We start from the raw sequence: 20,246 nt of genomic DNA on the forward strand, positions 1-20,246 counted from the left end.
GTAGTCTAAAAATATCTAACAGGGGAAGAGTCATTCTTCCTCATCCAAACCACACTGCAAGCATTGCCTTTTTCATATTGAGAAAATATGGAACAACTGAATTAAAGGGACATGAAACTTTAATTTTTTTCTTTCATGATTCAGACACAACACACAATTGTAAACAACTTTCCAATGTTCTTCTATTATAAAAATTGCTGTATTCTATTGTTATCCTTTGTTGAAGGAGCAGCAATGCACTACTGGGAGCTAGGACATTGGATGAACCAATAACAAGAAATATATATGTGCAGCCACCAATAAGCAACTGGCTTCTGATAGTGCATTGCTATTTGCTACATCTGAGCCTACCTAGTTATGTTTTTCAACAAAGGATACCAAAAGAATGAAGAAAATTAAATAATAGCAGCAAATTGGAAAGTTGTTTAAAATTGTATTCTCTGTTCCTTGAACGTTTCATTTTGACGTAACTGTTTCTTAAAGTGACTGCATTTGACTTTAGTCAGGTGGTTAATGTAACCAATAGTCCTTGTTATATTGGTTGAGGATTAAAACGTTGGATTACAGTGTAGTCTATATAGTCTGTTTAGTATTAGTAACTTTATGAAAAATAAATAAATAAAATCTGATTTGAAAATGACAGTTAAATGTAGGCTTCCTAGGCCCTCTTGCTGGAAAAAATTACTATTGTGAAGACAGTGTTTTATGACAAACATTTTAAAGTGACAGAATATATCAGGTTTTAAAAAATACAGTGTATTGTTAAATTTAAATTTAAGGGCCAGATTATCTAAAGGTCACTGAATTTGTGACATTTTCTAAGGTTTCTTGCCAGTATCATCAAGCCCCTGTTAAAATTCCCTAAAGGCAGTTTTTTACCTTGAGAATAGCGTGTCTCCCAAAGGGGCATTCCCTGATTTATTAAAAATAACTAAAATATTATAAATAATCCATAGAATATATCTATATATTTTAGAGTATAATTATTCATTTTTAATAATTTATATAATTTTTTTATATGTAATATTTCATTAACGCGCTTTAAAAGTTCTCATGTGCGCTAACCCAATTGCGTTATCTTAGAAAAAATAGAAAATAATTAACTATATATATATATATATATATATATATATATATACTTCCAATAAATAGTGCACTCTCAGGATTTAAAATCCTGAGAGTGCACTATTTATTGGAAGTATACATTTGGCTATATCTGCACCCAGGTGGCTGGACTAGGATGGAGGATTAATTTTTGTTGCATATATATATATATATATATATATATATATATATATATTTATATATGATACTGTTCATGTAAAAATACATATCTATACATATATATATATAGCAAAAGATAGAAGACAGCACTCTCTGGTCTTAAATACAAAGGTTGTTTTATTTGTATTGACGTTTCGGGGAAAGCTTCCCCTTCCTCAGACCAAAGAACAATACAAAGTGCCAAACATTTATACACATGCAGACCCCTCCCCCTGTTAAAAAAATCACCAAAATTAGTTGCTAAGCAACCATTACCTGGCTGGTAACCAATAAAGCAATTATCTAAAATACAGACAACACCTGTGTAGAGTGAAAATACAGCAATACGTGTAATACATTGATTGAAAACACCTGACTGTGAAAACAGTTAACCTTCAACAATGGGAAGCCATAGAGCAACGTAATCTAAATTGTACAGTCATATTGGAAAAAATCATTAAAAAATGAACAGAAAAACATAGGCCTAGATTTGGAGTTTGGCGTTAGCCGTGAAAACCAGCGTTAGAGGCTCCTAACGCTGGTTTTAGGCTACCTCCGGTATTTGGAGTCACTCAAAATAGGGTCTAACGCTCACTTTTCAGCCGCGACTTTTCCATACCGCAGATCCCCTTACGTCAATTGCGTATCCTATCTTTTCAATGGGATTTTTCTAACTCCGGTATTTAGAGTCGTGTCTGAAGTGAGCGTTAGATTGGATCAGCCAATCGGATTGAACTTGATTCTGATTGGCTGATTCCATCAGCCAATCAGAATATTCCTACCTTAATTCCGATTGGCTGATAGAATCCTATCAGCCAATCGGAATTCGAGGGACGCCATCTTGGATGACGTCATTTAAAGGAACCGTCATTCGTCGTTCAGTCGTCGGCCAGGATGGATGTTCCGCGTTGGAGGTCTTCAGGATCCTGCCGCTCCGGATGGATGACCATAGAAGATCCCGCTTGGATGAAGACTTCAATCGGATGGAAGACCTCTTCTGCCCCGCTTGGATGAAGACTTCAGCCGGATCATGGACCTCTTCAGCTCCCGCTTGGATGATGACTTCAGCCGGATCATGGACCTCTTCAGCCCCCGGCTTGGGCTTGGATCAGGACATCGGAGGAGCTCTTCTGGACCGATCGGTGAACCTGGCAGGGTGAAGACAAGGTAGGAAGATCTTCAGGGGCTTAGTGTTAGGTTTATTTAAGGGGGGGTTTGGGTTAGATTAGGGGTATGTGGGTGGTGGGTTGTAATGTTGGGGGGGTATTGTATGTTTTTTTTTACAGACAAAAGAGCTGAACTTCTTGGGGCATGCCCCGCAAAGGGCCCTGTTCAGGGCTGGTAAGGTAAAAGAGCTTTGAACTTTAGTAATTTAGAATAGGGTAGGGCATTTTTTTATTTTGGGGGGCTTTGTTATTTTATTAGGGGGCTTAGAGTAGGTGTAATTAGTTTAAAATTGTTGTAATATTTTTCTTATGTTTGTAAATATTTTTTTATTTTTTGTAACTTAGTTCTTTTTTATTTTTTGTACTTTAGTTAGTTTATTTAAATGTATTTATTTGTAGGTATTGTATTTAATTAATGTATTGATAGTGTAGTATTAGGTTTAATTGTAGGTAATTGTAGGTATTTTATTTAATTAATTTAATGATAGTATAGTGTTAGGTTTAATTGTAACTTAGGTTAGGATTTATTTTACAGGTAATTTTGTAATTATTTTAACTAGGTAACTATTAAATAGTTCTTAACTATTTAATAGCTATTGTACCTGGTTAAAATAATTACAAAGTTGCCTGTAAAATAAATATTAATCCTAAAATAGCTACAATGTAATTATAATTTATATTGTAGCTATATTAGGATTTATTTTACAGGTAAGTATTTAGCTTTAAATAGGAATAATTTATTTAATAAGAGTTAATTTATTTCGTTAGAATAAAATTATATTTAACTTAGGGGGGTGTTAGTGTTAGGGTTAGACTTAGCTTTACGGGTTAATACATTTATTAGAATAGCGGTGAGCTCCGGTTGGCAGATTAGGGGTTAATAATTGAAGTTAGGTGTCGGCGATGTTAGGGAGGGCAGATTAGGGGTTAATACTATTTATTATAGGGTTAGTGAGGCGGATTAGGGGTTAATAACTTTATGATAATAGCGGTGCGGTACGGTCGGCAGATTAGGGGTTAATAAGTGTAGGCAGGTGGAGGCGACGTTGTGGGGGGCAGATTAGGGGTTAATAAATATAATATAGGGGTCGGCGGTGTTAGGGGCAGCAGATTAGGGGTACATAAGGATAATGTATGTAGCGGCGGTTTACGGAGTGGCAGATTAGGGGTTAAAAATAAAATGCAGGTGTCAGCGATAGCGGGGACGGCAGATTAGGGGTTAATAAGTGTAAGGTTAGGGTTGTTTAGACTCGGGGTACATGTTAGGGTGTTAGGTGCAGACTTAGGAGATGTTTCCGCATAGCAAACAATGGGGCTGCGTTAAGAGCTGAACGTTGCTTTTTTGCAGGTGTTAGGTTTTTTTTCAGCTCAAACAGCCCCATTGTTTTCTATGGGGGAATCGTGCACGAGCACGTTTTTGAGGCTGGCTGCTTGCGTAAGCAACTCTGGTATTGAGAGTTGAAGCTGCGTTAAAAATGCTCTACGCTCCTTTTTTGGAGCCTAACGCATCCTTTATGTGGACTCTCAATACCAGAGTTATTTTTATGGTGCGGCCAGAAAAAAGCCGGCGTTAGCTACGCGGGTCCTTACCGACAAAACTCCAAATCTAGGCCATAGTGTTCTATGCCGGTTTGGGATACTTGAAAACAACCGATAGTGAAAACACTTATCTAGTTAGCTATACATTAGTATTAATTCCAGTTAACCTTCAACCATGGGTAGCCATAGAACAACTTAATCTAAATTGTACAGTTACATTGCAAAAATCATTAGAAAATGGACAGATAAACATAGTGTCCTATGCCGGTTTGAGATACTTGAAAACAACTGATAATAAAGACACTAGTAATAATTACAGCTAACCTTCAACAATGGGTAGCCATAGATCAACTTAATCTAAATTGTACAGTCATATTGCAAAAAATCATTAAAAAAATGAACAGAAAAACATAGTGTCCTATGCCGGTTTGAGATACTTGAAAACAACCGATAGTGAAAACACTTATCTAGTTAGCTATACATTAGTATTAATTCCAGTTAGCCTTCAACCATCGGTAGCCATAGAACAACTTAATCTAAATTGTACAGTCCCATTGCAAAAATCATTAGAAAATGGACAGATAAACATAGTGTCCTATGCCGGTACTGATCAGCCAATAGAATGCAAGGTCAATCCCATTGGCTGATTGGATCAGCCAATCAGATTGAACTTCAATCTAATTGGCTGATTCAATCAGCCAATCAGATTTTTCTTACCTTAATTCCGATTGGCTGAATCCTATCAGCCAATCGGAAATCCGAGGGACGCCATCTTGGATGACGTCCCTTAAAGGAACCGTCATTCGTCGTTAGTTCGTCGGTTGAAGAGGATGGCTTCCGCGTCGGCTGTATGGAAGATGGCTCTGCTCCGCTCCGGATGGATGAAGATAGAAGACCCCGCTTTGATGAAGACTTCTACCGGATGGAGGACATCTTCTTGTTCCTCTTGGATGAAGACTTCTACCGGATGGAGGACATCTTGTTGCTCCGCTTGGATGAAGAATTCGGCTTGGCTGGGTGAAGACGACTCAAGGTAGGGAGATATTCAGGGGGTTAGTGTTAGGTTTATTTAAGGGGGTTTGGGTGGGTTAGAGTAGGGGTATGTGGGTGGTGGGTTTTAATGTTGGGGGTTGTATTTTTATTTACAGGTAAAAACATAATTTATGTAAGAACTTACCTGATAAATTCATTTCTTTCATATTAGCAAGAGTCCATGAGCTAGTGACGTATGGGATATACATTCCTACCAGGAGGGGCAAAGTTTCCCAAACCTCAAAATGCCTATAAATACACCCCTCACCACACCCACAATTCAGTTTAACGAATAGCCAAGAAGTGGGGTGATAAAAAAGTGTGAAAGCATATAAAATAAGGAATTGGAATAATTGTGCTTTATACAAAAATCATAACCACCACAAAAAAGGGCGGGCCTCATGGACTCTTGCTAATATGAAAGAAATGAATTTATCAGGTAAGTTCTTACATAAATTATGTTTTCTTTCATGTAATTAGCAAGAGTCCATGAGCTAGTGACGTATGGGATAATGATTACCCAAGATGTGGATCTTTCCACACAAGAGTCACTAGAGAGGGAGGGATAAAATAAAGACAGCCAATTCCTGCTGAAAATAATCCACACCCAAAATAAAGTTTAATGAAAAAACATAAGCAGAAGATTCAAACTGAAACCGCTGCCTGAAGTACTTTTCTACCAAAAACTGCTTCAGAAGAAGAAAATACATCAAAATGGTAGAATTTAGTAAAAGTATGCAAAGAGGACCAAGTTGCTGCTTTGCAAATCTGATCAACCGAAGCTTCATTCCTAAACGCCCAGGAAGTAGAAACTGACCTAGTAGAATGAGCTGTAATCCTCTGAGGCGGAGTTTTACCCGACTCAACATAGGCAAGATGAATTAAAGATTTCAACCAAGATGCCAAAGAAATGGCAGAAGCTTTCTGACCTTTTCTAGAACCGGAAAAGATAACAAATAGACTAGAAGTCTTTCGGAAAGACTTAGTAGCTTCAACATAATATTTCAAAGCTCTAACAACATCCAAAGAATGCAACGATTTCTCCTTAGAATTCTTAGGATTAGGACATAATGAAGGAACCACAATTTCTCTACTAATGTTGTTGGAATTCACAACTTTAGGTAAAAATTCAAAAGAAGTTCGCAACACCGCCTTATCCTGATGAAAAATCAGAAAAGGAGACTCACAAGAAAGAGCAGATAATTCAGAAACTCTTCTGGCAGAAGAGATTGCCAAAAGGAACAAAACTTTCCAAGAAAGTAATTTAATGTCCAATGAATGCATAGGTTCAAACGGAGGAGCTTGAAGAGCTCCCAGAACCAAATTCAAACTCCAAGGAGGAGAAATTGACTTAATGACAGGTTTTATACGAACCAAAGCTTGTACAAAACAATGAATATCAGGAAGAATAGCAATCTTTCTGTGAAAAAGAACAGAAAGAGCAGAGATTTGTCCTTTCAAGGAACTTGTGGACAAACCCTTATCTAAACCATCCTGAAGAAACTGTAAAATTCTCGGTATTCTAAAAGAATGCCAAGAAAAATGATGAGAAAGACACCAAGAAATATAAGTCTTCCAGACTCTATAATATATCTCTCTAGATACAGATTTACGCGCCTGTAACATAGTATTAATCACAGAGTCAGAGAAACCTCTTTGACCAAGAATCAAGCGTTCAATCTCCATACCTTTAAATTTAAGGATTTCAGATCCTGATGGAAAAAAGGACCTTGCGACAGAAGGTCTGGTCTTAACGGAAGAGTCCACGGTTGGCAAGAGGCCATCCGGACAAGATCCGCATACCAAAACCTGTGAGGCCATGCCGGAGCTACCAGCAGAACAAACGAGCATTCCTTCAGAATCTTGGAGATTACTCTTGGAAGAAGAACTAGAGGCGGAAAGATATAGGCAGGATGATACTTCCAAGGAAGTGATAATGCATCCACTGCCTCCGCCTGAGGATCCCGGGATCTGGACAGATACCTGGGAAGTTTCTTGTTTAGATGAGACGCCATCAGATCTATTTCTGGAAGTTCCCACATTTGAACAATCTGAAGAAATACCTCTGGGTGAAGAGACCATTCGCCCGGATGCAACGTTTGGCGACTGAGATAATCCGCTTCCCAATTGTCTATACCTGGGATATGAACCGCAGAAATTAGACAGGAGCTGGATTCCGCCCAAACCAAAATTCGAGATACTTCTTTCATAGCCAGAGGACTGTGAGTCCCTCCTTGATGATTGATGTATGCCACAGTTGTGACATTGTCTGTCTGAAAACAAATGAACGATTCTCTCTTCAGAAGAGGCCAAAACTGAAGAGCTCTGAAAATTGCACGGAGTTCCAAAATATTGATCGGTAATCTCACCTCCTGAGATTCCCAAACTCCTTGTGCCGTCAGAGATCCCCACACAGCTCCCCAACCTGTGAGACTTGCATCTGTTGAAATTACAGTCCAGGTCGGAAGCACAAAAGAAGCCCCCTGAATTAAACGATGGTGATCTGTCCACCACGTTAGAGAGTGTCGAACAATCGGTTTTAAAGATATTAATTGAGATATCTTTGTGTAATCCTTGCACCATTGATTCAGCATACAGAGCTGAAGAGGTCGCATGTGAAAACGAGCAAAGGGGATCGCGTCCGATGCAGCAGTCATAAGACCTAGAATTTCCATGCATAAGGCTACCGAAGGGAATGATTGTGACTGAAGGTTTCGACAAGCTGAAATCAATTTTAGACGTCTCTTGTCTGTTAAAGACAGAGTCATGGACACTGAATCTATCTGGAAACCCAGAAAGGTTACCCTTGTCTGAGGAATCAATGAACTTTTTGGTAAATTGATCCTCCAACCATGATCTTGAAGAAACAACACAAGTCGATTCGTATGAGATTCTGCTAAATGTAAAGACTGAGCAAGTACCAAGATATCGTCCAAATAAGGAAATACCACAATACCCTGTTCTCTGATTACAGACAGAAGGGCACCGAGAACCTTTGTAAAAATTCTTGGAGCTGTAGCTAGGCCAAACGGCAGAGCCACAAACTGGTAATGCTTGTCCAGAAAAGAGAATCTCAGGAACTGATAATGATCTGGATGAATCGGAATATGCAGATATGCATCCTGTAAATCTATTGTGGACATATAATGCCCTTGCTGAACAAAAGGCAAGATAGTCCTTACAGTTACCATCTTGAACGTTGGTATCCTTACATAACGATTCAATATTTTTAGATCCAGAACTGGTCTGAAGGAATTCTCCTTCTTTGGTACAATGAAGAGATTTGAATAAAACCCCATCCCCTGTTCCGGAACTGGAACTGGCATAATTACTCCAGCCAACTCTAGATCTGAAACACAATTCAGAAATGCTTGAGCTTTCACTGGATTTACTGGGACACGGGAAAGAAAAAATCTCTTTGCAGGAGGTCTCATCTTGAAACCAATTCTGTACCCTTCTGAAACAATGTTCTGAATCCAAAGATTGTGAACAGAATTGATCCAAATTTCTTTGAAAAAACGTAACCTGCCCCCTACCAGCTGAGCTGGAATGAGGGCCGCACCTTCATGTGGACTTAGAAGCAGGCTTTGCCTTTCTAGCAGGCTTGGATTTATTCCAGACTGGAGATGGTTTCCAAACTGAAACTGCTCCTGAGGATGAAGGATTAGGCTTTTGTTCTTTGTTGAAACGAAAGGAATGAAAACGATTATTAGCCCTGTTTTTACCCTTAGATTTTTTATCCTGTGGTAAAAAAGTTCCTTTCCCACCAGTAACAGTTGAGATAATAGAATCCAACTGAGAACCAAATAATTTGTTACCCTGGAAAGAAATGGAAAGTAGAGTTGATTTAGAAGCCATATCAGCATTCCAAGTTTTAAGCCATAAAGCTCTTCTAGCTAAAATAGCTAGAGACATAAACCTGACATCAACTCTGATAATATCAAAAATGGCATCACAGATAAAATTATTAGCATGTTGAAGAAGAAGAATAATATCATGAGAATCATGATCTGTTACTTGTTGCGCTAAAGTTTCCAACCAAAAAGTTGAAGCTGCAGCAACATCAGCCAATGATATAGCAGGTCTAAGAAGATTACCTGAACACAGATAAGCTTTTCTTAGAAAGGATTCAATTTTCCTATCTAAAGGATCCTTAAACGAAGTACCATCTGACGTAGGAATAGTAGTACGTTTAGCAAGGGTAGAAATAGCCCCATCAACTTTAGGGATTTTGTCCCAAAATTCTAATCTGTCAGACGGCACAGGATATAATTGCTTAAAACGTTTAGAAGGAGTAAATGAATTACCCAATTTATCCTATTCTTTGGAAATTACTTCAGAAATAGCATTAGGAACAGGAAAAACTTCTGGAATAACCACAGGAGATTTAAATACCTTAACTAAACGTTTAGAATTAGTATCAAGAGGACCAGAATCCTCTATTTCTAAAGCAATTAGTACTTCTTTAAGTAAAGAACGAATAAATTCCATTTTAAATAAATATGAAGATTTATCAGCATCAATCTCTGAGACAGAATCCTCTGAACCAGAAGAGTCATCAGAATCAGAATGATGATGTTTATTTAAAAATTCATCTGTAGGGAGAGAAGTTTTAAAAGATTTTTTACGTTTACTAAAAGGAGAAATAACAGACATAGCCTTCTTGATGGATTCAGAAACAAAATCTCTTATGTTATCAGGAACATTCTGCACCTTAGATGTTGAAGGAACTGCAACAGGCAATGGTACTTTACTAAAGGAAATATTATCTGCATTAACAAGTTTGTCATGACAATTAATACAAACAACAGCCGGAGGAATAGCTACCAAAAGTTTACAGCAGATACACTTAGCTTTGGTAGATCCAGCACTAGACAGCGATTTTCCTGAAGTATCTTCTGACTCAGATGCAACGTGAGACATCTTGCAATATGTAAGAGAAAAAACAACATATAAAGCAAAATTTATCAAATTCCTTAAATGACAGTTTCAGAAATGGGAAAAAATGCCAAAGAACAAGCTTCTAGCAACCAGAAGCAATGAAAAATGAGACTTAAATAATGTGGAGACAAAAGCGACGCCCATATTTTTTAGCGCCAAATAAGACGCCCACATTATTTGGCGCCTAAATGCTTTTGGCGCCAAAAATGACGCCACATCCGGAACGCCAACATTTTTGGCGCAAAATAACGTCAAAAAATGATGCAACTTCCGGCGACACGTATGACGCCGGAAACGGAAAAGATTTTTTGCGCCAAAAAAGTCCGCGCCAAGAATGACGCAATAAAATGAAGCATTTTCAGCCCCCGCGAGCCTAACAGCCCACAGGGAAAAAAGAGTCAAATTTTTGAAGGTAAGAAAAAAATGATTAATTCAAATCCATTATCCCAAATATGAAACTGACTGTCTGAAAAATAAGGAATGTTGAACATTCTGAGTCAAGGCAAATAAATGTTTGAATACATATATTTAGAACTTTATAAACAAAGTGCCCAACCATAGCTTAGAGTGTCACAGAAAATAAGACTTACTTACCCCAGGACACTCATCTACATGTTTGTAGAAAGCCAAACCAGTACTGAAACGAGAATCAGCAGAGGTAATGGTAAATATAAGAGTATATCGTCGATCTGAAAAGGGAGGTAAGAGATGAATCTCTACGACCGATAACAGAGAACCTATGAAATAGACCCCGTAGAAGGAGATCACTGCATTCAAATAGGCAATACTCTCCTCACATCCCTCTGACATTCACTGCACGCTGAGAGGAAAACCGGGCTCCAACTTGCTGCGGAGCGCATATCAACGTAGAATCTAGCACAAACTTACTTCACCACCTCCATAGGAGGCAAAGTTTGTAAAACTGAATTGTGGGTGTGGTGAGGGGTGTATTTATAGGCATTTTGAGGTTTGGGAAACTTTGCCCCTCCTGGTAGGAATGTATATCCCATACGTCACTAGCTCATGGACTCTTGCTAATTACATGAAAGAAAGAGCTGATTACTTTGTAATTTAGAATAGGGTAGGGCATTTTATTATTTTGGGGGGCTTTTTTATTTTATTAGGGGGCTTAGATTAGGTGTAATTAGTTTAAACTTCTTGTAGTTTTTTTTCCTGTAATTTAGTGGGGGGTTTTTTGTATTATAGATTAGTTTATTTAATTGTATTTTAGTTTAGATAATTGTAAGTAGTTTATTTAATTAATTTATTGATAGTGTAGTGTTAGGTGTATTTGTAACTTAGGTTAGGATTTATTTTACAGGTAATTTTGTAATTATTTTAACTAGGTAGCTATTAAATAGTTATTAACTATTTAATAGCTATTGTACCTAGTTAAAATAAATACAAAGTTGCCTGTAAAATAAATATAAATCCTAAAATAGCTACAATGTAACTATTAGTTATATTGTAGCTATATTAGGGTTTATTTTATAGGTATTTAGTTTTAAATAGGAATAATTTATTTAATTATAGTAAATGTATTTAGATTAATTTAAATTATATTTAAGTTAGGGGGGTGTTAGGGTTAGACTTAGGTTTAGGGATTGATAACTTTATTATAGTAGCGGCGGCGTTGGGGGCGGCAGATTAGGGGTTTATAATTGTAGGTAGGTGGCGGCGATAATAAGTGTAAGGTTAGGGGTGTTTAGACTCGGGGTTCATGTTAGGGTGTTAGGTGTAAACTTAGAGAGTGTTTCCCCATAGGAAATAATGGGGCTGCGTTAGGAGCTGAACGCTGCTTTTTTACAGGTGTTAGGTTTTTTTACAGCCAGCTCAGCCCCATTGTTTCCTATGGGGATATCGTGCACGAGCACGTTTTTCAGGCAACGCTGGTATTGAGGGTTGAAGTGGAGCTAAATTATGCTCAAAGCTCCCTTTTCTGAGGCTAACGCAGCCATTCAGACAACTCTAAATACCAGCGTTGTCTTAAGGGTGCGCTGGAAAAAAAAGCCTTGTTAGCACCGCGGGTCTTTACCGACAAAACTCTAAATCTAGCCGTATGTTTTTCTGTTCATTTTTTAATGATTTTTTGCAATATGACTGTACAATTTAAATTAAGTTGCTCTATGGCTTCCCATTGTTGAAGGTTAACTGTAATTAATTTCAATGTATAGTTAGCAAGACAAGTGTTTTCACAATCAGGTGTTTTCAATCAGTGTATTACAGGTGTTGTCTGTATTTTAGATAATTGCTTTATTGGTAACCAGCCAGGTAATGGTTGCTTAGCAACTAATTTCAGTGTTTTTTTAACAGGGGGAGGGGTCTGTATGTGTATAAATGTTTGACACTCTGTATTGTTCTTTGGTCTGAGGAAGGGGAAGCTTTCCCCGAAATGTCACTACAAATAAAACAACCTTTGTATTTAAAGGACCAGTCAACACAGCAGATTTGCATTATCAACAAATGCAAGATAACAAGACAATGCAATAGCACGTAGTCTGAACTTCAAATAAGTAGTAGATTTTTTTCTGACAATTTTAAAAGTTATGTCTTTTTCTACTCCCCCTGTACCAAGTGACAGCCATCAGCCAATCACAAATGCATACATGTACCATGTGACAGCCATCAGCCATTCACAAATGCATACACACTTATTCTTGCACATGCTCAGTAGAAGCTGGTGACTCAAAAATTCAAAATATAAAAAGACTGCACACATTTAGTTAATGGAAGTAAATTGGAAAGTTGTTTAAAATGGCATGCTCTATCTGAATAATGAAAGTTTAATTTTGATTGAGTGTCCCTTTAAGACCAGAGAGTGCTATCTTCTATCTTTTGCTATTATTACCCACATTCATGCACCCTGGAAAATCGTGATACTGTTCGTGAGAGTGCACTTGTCCTATTAACCTATATATATATAACAATGGATATGCAGGTATAAGTACATACACATATATATAGAAATATATATTTAAGAATAAAAAGGACATTATCTTGTAAGTGAAGAACATTCGAATGTTGAATATGTACAGTAAATATACAGTAAAACTACACATCTATACATATATATATACATAAACATATTTAGACATGTGTATGTATGTATCTTTATGTTAAAGTCCTTTGAAGCCTTTTTTTTCTAACACATGAGGCCTCATATCTTTGAGCCCTTGTAACCTTTTATTGCAATATGCGTTACATTCAATTGCACTCGAGCAAACGAGTTTACTTACAACTTTTAATACCCGCGCTACTTCCAAAGCATGCAACCACCCGCGATAAACCCCTTAATCTGGCCCATAAGGTTTGTTGTAACTTGTAGTGCAAATGTTAGCAGAGCACAATGATTACAGGTCACTGTTGTGGCACTGCCATCTGTATGTTGTTGCTTACTGTACATTGGATGATAGCAGTAGATTGTCCGGTTTTAGCAAATGTTTGTGCACCCATCTGTTAGACATTGCCCAGACTGGAAACATTTATCACTTGGGAATTGAACAGTAAAACTTTCATCTGATCTAACCTAGGATGATGATTGGCCATCATTTGCTGTGAATAGTTTAGAAGCTCCTACATTTACAACCACTTAAATAGGTTTTAGATTTCCAGGATGACTAAAACAAAACCTCTCTCAGCAATACCTTAATGCTCCTCCTAATTGTTAAAATAACATCTCAAATGATTGTTTCAATGCTGATTTCCTTATTTAGCTTAATGTAAAACATTCATGTTTTTTATGTTCATTCACTTCTCTCTCATACTCTTACCACATCCCTCAATCTTATTTTGCAGGAAGCCTATGAGACTGTTGTGGAGTATTTTGGTGAAAATAGCAAAACTACTCCTCCCTCTAACTTTTTCCCCATCTTCCTGCGCTTTGTGAGAGCATACAAGGTAGAGACAAAAAGAATGTGCATGTCACACATTAATGCCTGTTTGTATTTCTATACTGTATGTTTGTGCATGTTTGTTTATGAGTTTGTGCATGTTTGTTTATGTGTTTGTATATGTTTGTTTATGTGTTTGTATATGTTGTTTATGTGTTTGTGCATGTTTGTTTATGTGTTTGTGCATGTTTGTTTATGTGTTTGTATATGTTTGTTTATGTGTTTGTGCATGTTTGTTTATGTGTTTGTATATGTTTGTTTATGTGTTTGTATATGTTTGTTTATGTGTTTGTATATGTTTGTTTATGTGTTTGTGCATGTTTGTTTATGTGTTTGTGCATGTTTGTTTATGTGTTTGTATATGTTTGTTTATGTGTTTGTATATGTTTGTTTATGTGTTTGTATAAGTTTGTTTATGTGTTTGTATGTTTGTTTATGTGTTTGTGCATGTTTGTTTATGTGTTTGTATATGTTTGTTTATGTGTTTGTATATGTTTGTTTATGTGTTTGTATATGTTTGTTTATGTGTTTGTGCATGTTTGTTTATGTGTTTGTGCATGTTTGTTTATGTGTTTGTATATGTTTGCTTATGTGTTTGTATATGTTTGTTTATGTGTTTGTATATGTTTGTTTATGTGTTTGTATATGTTGTTTATGTGTTTGTGCATGTTTGTTTATGTGTTTGTGCATGTTTGTTTATGTGTTTGTATATGTTTGTTTATGTGTTTGTATATGTTTGTTTATGTGTTTGTATAAGTTTGTTTATGTGTTTGTATGTTTGTTTATGTGTTTGTGCATGTTTGTTTATGTGTTTGTATATGTTTGTTTATGTGTTTGTATATGTTTGTTTATGTGTTTGTGCATGTTTGTTTATGTGTTTGTATATGTTTGCTTATGTGTTTGTATATGTTTGTTTATGTGTTTGTATATGTTTGTTTACGTGTTTGTATATGTTGTTTATGTGTTTGTGCATGTTTGTTTATGTGTTTGTGCATGTTTGTTTATGTGTTTGTATATGTTTGTTTATGTGTTTGTATATGTTTGTTTATGTGTTTGTATGTTTGTTTATGTGTTTGTGCATGTTTGTTTATGTGTTTGTATATGTTTGTTTATGTGTTTGTATATGTTTGTTTATGTGTTTGTATATGTTTGTTTATGTGTTTGTGCATGTTTGTTTATGTGTTTGTATATGTTTGTTTATGTGTTTGTATATGTTTGTTTATGTGTTTGTATAAGTTTGTTTGTGTTTGTGCATGTTTGTTTATGTGTTTGTATATGTTGTTTATGTTTTTGTGCATGTTTGTTTATGTGTTTGTGCATGTTTGTTTATGTGTTTGTATATGTTGTTTATGTGTTTGTGCATGTTTGTTTATGTGTTTGTGCATGTTTGTTTATGTGTTTGTATATGTTTGTTTATGTGTTTGTATATGTTTGTTTATGTGTTTGTATAAGTTTGTTTATGTGTTTGTATGTTTGTTTATGTGTTTGTGCATGTTTGTTTATGTGTTTGTATATGTTTGTTTATGTGTTTGTATATGTTTGTTTATGTGTTTGTGCATGTTTGTTTATGTGTTTGTGCATGTTTGTTTATGTGTTTGTATATGTTTGTTTATGTGTTTGTATATGTTTGTTTATGTGTTTGTATAAGTTTGTTTATGTGTTTGTATATGTTTGTTTATGTGTTTGTGCATGTTTATTTATGTGTTTGTGCATGTTTGTTTATGTGTTTGTATATGTGTTTGTATATGTTTGTTTATGTGTTTGTGCATGTTTGTTTATGTGTTTGTATATGTTTGTTTATGTGTTTGTGCATGTTTATTTATGTGTTTGTATATGTTTGTTTATGTGTTTGTGCATGTTTGTTTATGTGTTTGTATATGTTTGTTTATGTGTTTGTATATGTTTGTTTATGTGTTTGTGCATGTTTGTTTATGTGTTTGTATATGTTTGTTTATGTGTTTGTAAATGTTTGTTTATGTGTTTGTGCATGTTTGTTTATGTGTTTGTATATGTTTGTTTATGTGTTTGTATATGTTTGTTTATGTGTTTGTATATGTTTGTGCATGTTTGTATATATTTGCTATCGGAACATACAGCTGTAAAACACAACTAAACGCAACTTAAAATAGCACTTATCATCCCTGGCTTACAATATATTAATTTTAGAATTTTAGTTAATGCTGGAATCTAAATACCTTCAGACAGACACAAACCTTAGTAACAAATGTCTAAATCTGATAAGACATTGCATGCTAATGCATACGTGGGTGCTAATAATCATTAGACACAGCGCTATGCTTGTCCGTGTTTTGTGTACACACACAGGGACTTTTAATGACCCACGAGTGCACAATGATTTATACTGAGTGTACACCAAGGGGTCAATTTACTATTGTGCAGACGGACATAATATGATGTAGCGTATAATGTCCGCCGCACATTGATAAATGCTGACAGCGATTTATCATTGCACCAGCAGTTCTGGTGAACTGCTGGTGCAATACCGCCCCCTGCAGATTCACAGACAGTCAGCTGCTAGCAGGGGGTGTCAATCAGCCCGATCGTATTCGATCGGGCTGATTGCTGTCCCCCACCTCAGAGGGGGCGGACGAGTTAAGGAGCAGCGCTCTTAGGACGGCTGCTTCTTAACTTCCGCTTCAGGCGGAACTGAAGCAGAGTGGGTCGGAAGCAGCATCCGTTGCTTCATAAGTCGACCCCCTAGTGTCAGCAATCAGTATATTTCATATAGACACAGGTGCTTACACAATGGGGCCCATTTATCAAGCTCCGCCTGGAGCTTTAAGGCCCGTGTTTCTGGTGAGCCTGCAGGCTCGCCAGAAACAGCAGTTATGAAGCAGCGGTCTAAAGAGCAGGCAGACACACATCACTGCAATTCATCTGCAGGGGGCGGCGTTGCACAAGCAGCTCACAAAAGCTGCTGGTGCAATGCTGGATACGGAGAGCGTATTGCTCTCCGCATTCAGCGAGGTCTGTCGGACCTGATCCGCACTGTCGGATCAGGTCCAACAGACCTTTGTTAAATAGGGGCCAATGTCCTTTCCCTGTCCGTAGAAAGCTGAGCAGGACTTGGAACTCTGGAAGAAACAGGAGGATGCAGTCAATGAGGAGAAAGCGGAGACACCAGGACAGCAATCTACTCAGGTATTTAGCCATATAGTAAGTTACAATGAAGAGCAAACCTAGAAACATATAGTGCTGATTTCTCACTTTTTCTTCTCAGTCCCCACCAACAAAAGTAATACGACCACAGGTCAATCTCATGGCTGAACTAAACAAGAAATTTCAGTCAAAAGAACCACGTGTGTATGAAGAAAACTGGGCCATAGAGGATATTATAACAGGTAATCAGATCTCACTTTACATTTCTTCTATTGTCACTTTGCAACACACTAGCTTCTCCTATAGTAACCTGCAGAATATAACCTATCCCTAGATCCCTTTATCTATCCACACTCTACTCAACCTTACACTGTGCATATTACTACTACTCCATTAGAATTGTATAACTATGCTCTATAAAACCTTCCCACATCACTCCTCCTATTACCCTATATATCCTCTTAAACACAACAACCGATATTGCTTAGTATAGCACTGTAACTCTTATTGTTTCATATATAACCTCTACTTATGCTACCATATGATTACTCCAATTACTTTAAAACTATTTAAGTTGCTCCATAAATTAAACTTTAATGATTCAGAAAGATCAGGCAATTTTAAATACATTTGCAATATACTTCTATTATATGTTCTCTTTTTATCCTTTGTTGAAGAGCATACCTAGGAAGGCTCAGGAGCAGCAATGTCAGCTAGCTGGTGATTGGTGGCTGCACATATGCCTCTTGTCATTGTCTCACATGATGTGTTCAGCTAGCTCCCAGCAGTACATTGCTACTCCTGAGCCTCTTCAACAAATGATACAGAAAGACAGAAGCAAATCTGGTATATATAAGTAAATTGGAAAGTTGTTGAAAATTGTAGGCTCTGAATCATGAAAGTCTATGTTTGATTGTCCCTTTAAAGGGACCTGAAAACCTTTTTTGTGTGTGATTCAGACAGACTAGACAGACTATACAGTTTCAAAAAAAGTTACCAATTTAATTCTATTATCAAATTTACTTTAATTTGATGATGAGAATATTTAGGTTTGCACGTGTCTGGAGAACTATACGGCTGCAGTTTTACAAGAATGCTTTTGACACCAGTGTTTGTATAAGATTGTTAAAAGCATTTTTGCAAAAACTGCTGCCACATAGTGTCCCAGACCTGTGCACACTGAGCATATCTGACATCTGTCTGCTTTTCAACAAAGGATACCAAGAGAATTAAATCAATTTGAAAATATAAGTAAAATGGAAATAATTGTGTTTCATGCCACTTTAAATACAAAACTTTTATCATCTTTGTGTTTATTCCAAGATCTAAGGAATCAGCCATACAGGAGAACAGATATGGGTCGGCGAAGCGCCAAGAAGCCACCCAGCGGGCAGACAGTAACCATGAGTGATACCCCTGTTTGAAAGAAGTCAGCTATAGAGAACTTCCATTGCAAATAGACGGAGAAGAAACTGTACGAACAATCACTGTTTTGAGAGGAAAAGGGTTGAATTTGAAGAAAACATTAAAATGAATCTCTGTTGGTAACATGACAAAAAGATTAAATTCAACCTCCAATAGACATAATTCAATGGTTACTGCAATTTGACACAATATATATATATTATATATTATTTTTATAAATACTCTAGTTATTGAAGTTAGCTGTAGTTCATCAGTGTTGTTAGGATTAGGAGGACTGTAACAATATCCACTGCTCTGTGCAATAATTGTAAATGTAAAGGATTGTAAAATCTTGAGATAGATGGGATTAGGGATGGCCAGTAACTGAAATAATATCAGTATTAATTTAGAATATAATGTAAATGTACAGCAATATAATTATGTAAATTAGATACCGGTACAGCTTGTACACTGACACAAGGATTGTACAAAAACTGGTGCAGCCCAAGACAACACAAGGATCCATTTCATTTAGTGATCACATGCAAGTAAAGATCATGGTTCCTCTTTACAGATCAAATATCCTTGTTTCCCATGATGCACTGGACTCTTACCTACACAAACACAAAACATTTGGAAATACTATTTTATTTTGATACAAATTTATATATCAGTTAAGCAAAAATACTTTTTAAAGTTGCTTTTTTAACACTTTGTATTTCACAGCTAATAAAATAAATAATATGAAGAAAATAATTATGTGAATATGATTGCCTCTGTGAAAGGAGACTCATGACAATGGAAAATAATTTATAATACATTTTTGTCTAGTTTGATGAAAGCTTCCAAATAATCTCCCATAAAACTACTGTTTTTGTTCTAAATTTTGTTTGCCTGACTCCTCCTATTTCCTCATATTGTCTCCTTATGACTCCTCCTATTTCCCTTATTGTCTCCCTATGGCTCCTCCTATTTCCGCATATTGTCTTCCTATGGCTCCTCCTATTTCCCCTTATTGTCTTCGTATGACTCCTCTTATTTCTCAACATTGTCTCCCTATGACTCCTCCTATATCCACATATTGTCTCTTTATGACTCTTCCTATTTCCCCATATTGTCTCCCTATAACTCCTCCTATTTCCCCATATTGTCTCTCTATGACTCCTCCAATACCCACATATTGTCTCCCTATGACTCCTCCTATTTCTCCATATTGTCTTTGTATGACTCCTCTTATTTCTCAACATTGTCTCCCTATGACTCCTCCTATATCCACATATTGTCTCTCTTTGACTCCTCCTATTTCCCTTATTGTCTCCCTATGGCTCCTCCTATTTCCCTTATTGTCTCCCTATGACTCCTCCTATTTCTCCATATTGTCTTCGTATGACTCCTCTTATTTCTCAACATTGTCTCCCTATGACTCCTCCTATATCCACATATTGTCTCTCTATGACTCCTCCTATTTCCCTTATTGTCTCCCTATGGCTCCTTCTATTTCCCTTATTGTCTCCCTATGACTCCTCCTATTTCTCCATCTTGTCTTCATATGACTCCCCTTATTTTTCAACATTGTCTCCCTATGACTCCTCCTATTTCCCCTTGTTGTCTTCGTATGACTCCCCTTATTTCTCAACATTGTCTCCCTATGACTCCTCCTATATCCACATATTGTCTCTCTATGACTCTTCCTATTTCCCCATATTGTCTCCCTATAACTCCTCCTATACCCACATATTGTCTCCCTATGACTCCTCCTATTGCTCCATATTGTCTCCTTACCTATAATTTTAGGTGTGCTAATGCATTTTGCCACAAAGCAACAGGTCAAGGTTGGTATGGGTGGTTATGCTTCATTTTCCTGTTTTGCTTATATAAATTTCCGTTTTGC

The 20,246-nt window shown here is 36.7% G+C and overlaps 1 protein-coding gene across 3 annotated transcripts in view; it reads left to right on the forward strand.

The window, feature by feature from the left end:
- Window positions 1–19,111, forward strand: part of FMNL1 (formin like 1) — a 208,079-nt gene extending 188,968 nt beyond the window's left edge. For all 3 annotated transcript variants that reach the window (XM_053699805.1, XM_053699807.1, XM_053699811.1), the window contains exons 23-26: window positions 13,737–13,838; window positions 16,904–16,993; window positions 17,073–17,193; window positions 18,275–19,111. In XM_053699805.1, coding sequence (XP_053555780.1) covers window positions 13,737–13,838; window positions 16,904–16,993; window positions 17,073–17,193; window positions 18,275–18,375 — 414 coding nt within the window. In that variant the 3' untranslated portion in view covers window positions 18,376–19,111. The remainder of the gene's footprint in view (window positions 1–13,736; window positions 13,839–16,903; window positions 16,994–17,072; window positions 17,194–18,274) is intronic.
- Window positions 19,112–20,246: the final 1,135 nt, after the last annotated feature.

This window comes from Bombina bombina, chromosome 1 (assembly GCF_027579735.1).
Source record: "Bombina bombina isolate aBomBom1 chromosome 1, aBomBom1.pri, whole genome shotgun sequence".
Lineage (NCBI taxonomy): Eukaryota > Metazoa > Chordata > Amphibia > Anura > Bombinatoridae > Bombina > Bombina bombina.